This window comes from Girardinichthys multiradiatus, chromosome 15 (assembly GCF_021462225.1).
Source record: "Girardinichthys multiradiatus isolate DD_20200921_A chromosome 15, DD_fGirMul_XY1, whole genome shotgun sequence".
Classification (NCBI taxonomy): domain Eukaryota; kingdom Metazoa; phylum Chordata; class Actinopteri; order Cyprinodontiformes; family Goodeidae; genus Girardinichthys; species Girardinichthys multiradiatus.
Window position 1 is genome coordinate 31,026,871 of NC_061808.1, and position 6,005 is coordinate 31,032,875.

The following is a 6,005-nucleotide window of genomic DNA, read 5'->3' on the forward strand; positions in this document are numbered from 1 at the left end:
GTTCTATAAGGTTCAGGCCAGGACTCTGTGCAAGGCCGGTCATGTTTTTCTACACTGAACTTGATATACCTGCAGTCATGGAAGTGATACATGACTGAATCCATTTATTTGTTGGTGTGCCCCAACACTTCTTGTAAAATAGCATATTAGACCAGCTTTCATAACGCGTGACTTTGCCCTATTTGATCAAAGTATTATCATGAGTTTTGTTATATATGTTTTAATTTATCACATAATTATGTCAAAACATTACAGCTCAGATGAAATCTTGAACTGGATCAGTTGTCAAGTGGATGAAAGCAGCACCTTTTCCCTCTGCGTTTCAAGAATTAACATCTTTAATCGGGGAATGCAACATTGGCAACGCCAAAAGAAATCTCTTCCAAATTGCAGATTGAAGGTTTCTTTTTTTGGAGAATCTGGCATTGATACAGCTCTAAGTAAAGAGTTTCTAACAGGTACTATTGCAACATCTCTCTACGTTTCAAAGAGTTAAAAGTCTCCAGAGTGTGTGTGTGTGTGTGTATATTTCTGTTTTCCTGTTCAGAAATGATTGCTGAGATCGAAAGGAAACTATTTGTGGGCAGTGCTGACAAGAACGGCAAAAATCCTCTGTACTGTCTGAACAGCCTGGATAACAGTTATTTCAGGTACGTTGTGTCATCACGTTTGTTTTGTGTAAATACATTTGTATACTCTAGTTAAATCCAATAAACTGTTTTTATTCTATTGATATTTAGGACTGCAGGAGAAGTAATGGCAGTTAGTATTGCACAAAGTGGTAGTGAATGGTGCTACAGATACCTGTGCTCTGGTGATTCAGACAGCATACAGGTGTCAAGTAATGACGTCACAGACTCAGAGCTGTTGCACCTTATTACAGAGGTAACAATGTTAACATTTTGAAAGCTGACCAAATACTGTACCATGTCTTTTGTTTGTTCCAACTTCATTGGAATTGGGTTTGCATGTTAAAACTTTGTAGAAGTGATAACAGTTAATTACTTATGTATATGCATGGCCTCTTTGTACACTGTGTACAATATTAGGCAAATGAGTATTTTGATCATATTTAGGCATATTTCTTACCTCTAAGCTCGATCAACTTGAATGCTTAATGTATTTTTAGCATAACAGGTGATATATATCTGGGTATTAAGGGAGGTGTGGTCTAAGGAGGGCAACACCCTATATCAAGCTGTGCATAATGATTCGGCACCTTCTTTTCTTTTGGCAAAATTGGTCGAAAAGGAGATTTGACTGACGGTGAAAAGTCAAGAATTAACTGAAGTCGCTCAGAGGAATGCAAAACTATTGAAACTGCTAAGATATTGGGGCGTGATTAGAGAGCCATCGAACATGTTGCAAATAGTTAACAGGGATGCAAGAAATGTAATGAGAAACAGACCCAGCAAATTAACTGCCAAGAACTTGAGAAGAATCATGTGTGAAGCTACCAGGAACCTATTATCTCCCAGTTCTGTAACATTTCTTAACTGCAACCTACCTGGAGAACCTACAAGTACAAGATGTTGGGAAAGTTATGTAAAGCTTTTTCTGTCTTCAGGTAAACAGGGCAACTGATGAGAACATTAATGACCTTATTGATGACATTGTAGGCTGTGGTTATACTGGAAAAGTGTCTGTGGATAAAAAAAGACCTTATTACCAGGTAATGATTTAATAAGGTTATATGGATATTACTGGTTTTCCAAACATGGAGACTATTTTTGGTGAATAACATCTACTGAAATACCTTTTATAAACCTTATGTTTCAGGGCTGTTGTCCTGCACTCAACAATGAGACTTGTACCGATGCTTGAGCAGCTAAGAAAAGGTATGCGGCTGTACCGCCTCCTTGAGGTGATGGAGACGCACCCAGGCCTTTGTCTGCCTCTGTTTGTTCCAGGGGAAGATGACAGAGTGGGTATACCTTTTTTATGTTGTCTCAATTAAACTATTTAGATAAATATTTAGCATGATTTATGTGTTCTTTGATGATTTTTGCATGCCAGGTGGATGCAGCATTTGTCCTGGAAAGGTGCAAACCTGTATTCAGTGAGAAGGGTTCTGTGAAATACAGCAGAGAAATAAACATCATGAACTTTTTTCAAGACTTTCTACAAGATATTGAGGACTGTGGTATGTTTCAGCTGGCAGTAGTATGTTAGTTATTGCCTATTAACAATGTTAAAGTGGAGGGATAATGTTCTGGCTGGTGTCTGTGCATGTCCATTTGTATGTACTCTTAGCAACATATTTTCAAATCACTGATCAATTTTCACTGAAACTAGTAAACATTGATCATACATGTACAGTCATATTCAATAAATTAGAATATGCAATCCAATGAGGCTTGGAGCAGGTATGAAACACATTTCATTAAGCCCACATTTCTGGATTTTAAAAAAATGGCTACAACATTGTCAGTTTCATAGATATTGAGCTAGTTTTGTATGTAAGTAGCTGAGAGTGATCCCTAATTTATACTCTGAGCACTACCTGATCCTGTGACATGTTAAAAACTTTTTAATAACAATTGGAGTTAATCTGCATGATCCTATTTAAAATATATCATGAACAACTGGACATTTCTATGACCCTTTCAGAAATCACTGGGTGTACATCTATACAGCACATGAAAAAGGTTTAAAATAAAGCAACTGGACCTCACTTCTTGTGGTTGAAGATGTTTCGCGCTAAGAGCAAAATGTCTTCAACTGTCTTTAACCACAAGAACTGAAGTCCAGTTGCTTTATTTTTAAACCATTTTGGAATTTGCCATGTCTGAGAACCTTTATTAGCATATCTATACAGCTGGTAAACCTTTTAGCTAAACCCAATTCAATATGTCTGCTACAATTAATTGACTTTAGCCTACACAAAAATGGTTGTAACTCAGTGTGTTTTACAGATGCTGAGTTACATTTACATTGTGATAGTAACTAGTTCATTCACTATACATACTGCAAGTGCCAACATATCATGGAGGATCACAGAAATATTGCTATATAGTATGAGATTATGCATAATATTGATTTCAAGGTTTAACCCAAACTGTTACCACTTTCTCAACATAAGATGATTTTAGTCTAAAACTGACAGGAAAGGTAGCATTTATTTTCTAGAAATGCTAGGTGTTTAATTTCTTTTTCCCTCACTAACATTAATCTTTCTTTGAAGAGTCATGCAGTGGATGACAGGACAGGCGGATAAACCTGTACTGCCAAGTGAGAAGAAGGATTTCTTTATAATTGTGAAATTTTACCATGACTGTGACACACATCATACTATCTGTTTTCCTATTGTTAGTGCATGTAGCCGCACCATTACATTTCCAGTTGCTCATCTGACAACCCTGATGGAGTTCAAAGAAAATATGGTAACATCCTTAACTCATGGGCAGTCCTTTAATAGGGCCTGAGACATTTGGCCTTTTCATTGATGCAGTTACTACTTAAAGCCATAACTACACTTTTGGTGTTTATAGTTTATATACTGCAGGTTTTGTGTGAACAAAATAAGTTTTTTGGTTTTGATAGTTCCATCAATTTCATGTAAAATTATTTTAAGTCTAACAGTTTTTGTTTTGTTTTACTAGTGGTATAACCTATATGTAAGTGCTGACAAGTGGCTCAAGTTAAAATAAATTTATGGTCAAGCATTGACATTTTTAAAATTCTTTAATAAAGTTTATAAAAACAGAGGATCCCTTCAGTGGTTTTTGTTTCTCAAACAATCCAAAATTGAATCACTGATGCATATGTTCTGGTTTATGCATAAAAATCAAAAATATCATTGAATTTTCACTATTTAACTGTTTCACCATAGTCTACATTTCTATAAACTACAAGTGATGGTCTCTATGCAAATAAGTGAAAAAAACTAGGTACAGATGAACAGTTATGCACAAACATTATGAGTAACATTAATGCAGAATTAATCAAATTTGCTAATGTGGGATTTTAGCAAATGTACACTTTTTTACATGTGTTAACTGCTGTGGCTCGTTTCCCAGTGACTTTCAACATACTGAACCATTGATACAAACAGATCCTGACCATATGATTCAGATGGTGCAAGTGGGTTGATCATGGACTGCATGATCAACCCAGTCGGTGAGAGAGGGCAGTCAATTTCTGGGACTTGAACTCCAAGGGGTTCTTCACTGACACCATCAGATGTTTCCCAGTCAGTTCCAAACAGGTCCAGGTTCTGTCAGAGAAAAAATGGACATGACTTATAACAGCCAAACAATGTTTGGATTTCTCAGTGTTTCATTAAACAAACCTGAGCATCTACAGTTTCACAAATAGGTTTCTGCATGTGTCCCAAGGTCCACAGCTGGTTAGGGGTGAGTCCACCTTCAGACTTTAAAGGATGATTGTCCCATCCTTCTGTGAAAGTGTGAAGTGCATCTGCAAGCCGAGGGAGGAACACATAGTGTGCACAAAACAGATGCAAAGTGTTGGACAAATCCAGAAGGCCACTTTCCTCCAGGTTGTGAAGAACCTCATAGTAAAGAGGAGTTACACAGGTCCAGACATCTCGCCACAGACGCTCAATTCTAAATAAGAGACAATGATGTTATGCCACTGACAAGAAATAAGAATGACAAATTTCATTTTAAGTAATAGATCTTGCAAATTGGTCACTTTATGCCTGCATTGGTATTTTATCATAAAACATAAAATTATTACCTTTGATTGTGTACACTTTTCTCAGCTATGAAACTGCCTCTCCCTGTTCCTTTTACACTGAACATGGTTTAAGCTATTGCCACATTTTCAACCCCTTCATTGCCTCTTACTCTCAAAAGACATGTAATGGTATACAAAGAAATATACAAACATGTCTTGTCTATTGAGAAAGACATTACAAACACATACATATATTAATAAACCTACACATGCCAGAGAAGCAGATGGAGACATTCTGGACATGTATTATTACAATACCTGGAAGGCCAACCATAGTTTTCCACTGCCCTTAGAAAGAAGGTAAGAACGGTGCTTGATGTGTTGTTTGTTGCAGGCTCCAGGTACATAATCTGTACAAACAAAGGCAAACATGTTTGCACCCAATTAGGAACAGATAACATAGAAAGAAAGAAATATCACAGTAATAGTGTACCTTTCTGAAGAACCCATCTATTGCCACAAAGATGATTATGTTGTACCTATCAAAAAAAATGATTAGCATCGCTTTATTGATTGATTTTCAATTGAAAGCAATATTCATGTTACAAAGAAAACAAGTTACCTAATGAGCTTATGATTTGTGTCCAAATGCACCAAGGACAAAGGATGAGGTACAGAATATGTCCTTCTGACTATGCACCCAAGTTGCATCATTCTTTGTAAAATGCCAGCTGCATAGACTCCATGACCCGATCCCACTGAACTCTGTGTCCATCTGCTTGTAAACAGCCTTTAACCATCCTATATCCTGCATTTGGCAGTCTTATGTTTTATTGACCGTACAGCAATGTCAAGCTCACTGTCAGATAAGCAGCTGAATGAAGATCTTGTGGACAATCCAAGTTCATGCATGCGTCTGAAAACAGTAGATATGCTGACTCCCAGCAAGTTTGCAATGCATAACACTGGTAGGGCCATGCCAATCAGATGGGCCAGCAGGTCTTCAGAAACTGCTAACTTGGGTCGCCCTCGTCCACTGGTCACTTCTGTGACAAGAACACAAGGTTCTGCCTGAGAAAGGGTGGCACGAATTTTTTCTTGAAGGTTTAAAATGCATTCCATAACATCCACAGGTACATCAAGAACAGTTGATGCAGGTGTAAAAACAAACACCTCCTGATTTATTACATAATGAAAATAGTCTAAATCCAAATGTGGCCGATCTAAAACTTCATTAATTCTGGATAGAAGACGTTCCATTAAATGTCTCAGCAGTGATTCCTGCAAATATCAGAACACAAATTATACTTAATTAAGCACATATTAATATACTTGTTATTCATTTAGCTTTGCATAAGTGTGAG

At 37.0% G+C, this 6,005-nt stretch overlaps 1 protein-coding gene across 2 annotated transcripts in view; it reads right to left on the reverse strand.

Annotated features, from left to right (window-relative positions):
- Positions 1-3,783: 3,783 nt before the first annotated feature.
- Positions 3,784-6,005, reverse strand: part of LOC124882372 — a 2,702-nt gene continuing 480 nt past the window's right edge. The window contains exons 2-6 of one of the 2 annotated variants that reach the window (XM_047388716.1): positions 5,264-5,922; positions 5,135-5,180; positions 4,960-5,051; positions 4,292-4,568; positions 3,784-4,216 (exon numbers count right to left, since the gene is read on the reverse strand). In XM_047388716.1, the coding sequence (XP_047244672.1) occupies positions 3,995-4,216; positions 4,292-4,568; positions 4,960-5,051; positions 5,135-5,180; positions 5,264-5,355 (729 nt within the window). In that variant the 5' untranslated portion in view covers positions 5,356-5,922 and the 3' untranslated portion in view covers positions 3,784-3,994. The remainder of the gene's footprint in view (positions 4,217-4,291; positions 4,569-4,959; positions 5,052-5,134; positions 5,181-5,263; positions 5,923-6,005) is intronic. The other variant, XM_047388717.1, reaches the window with a different exon arrangement.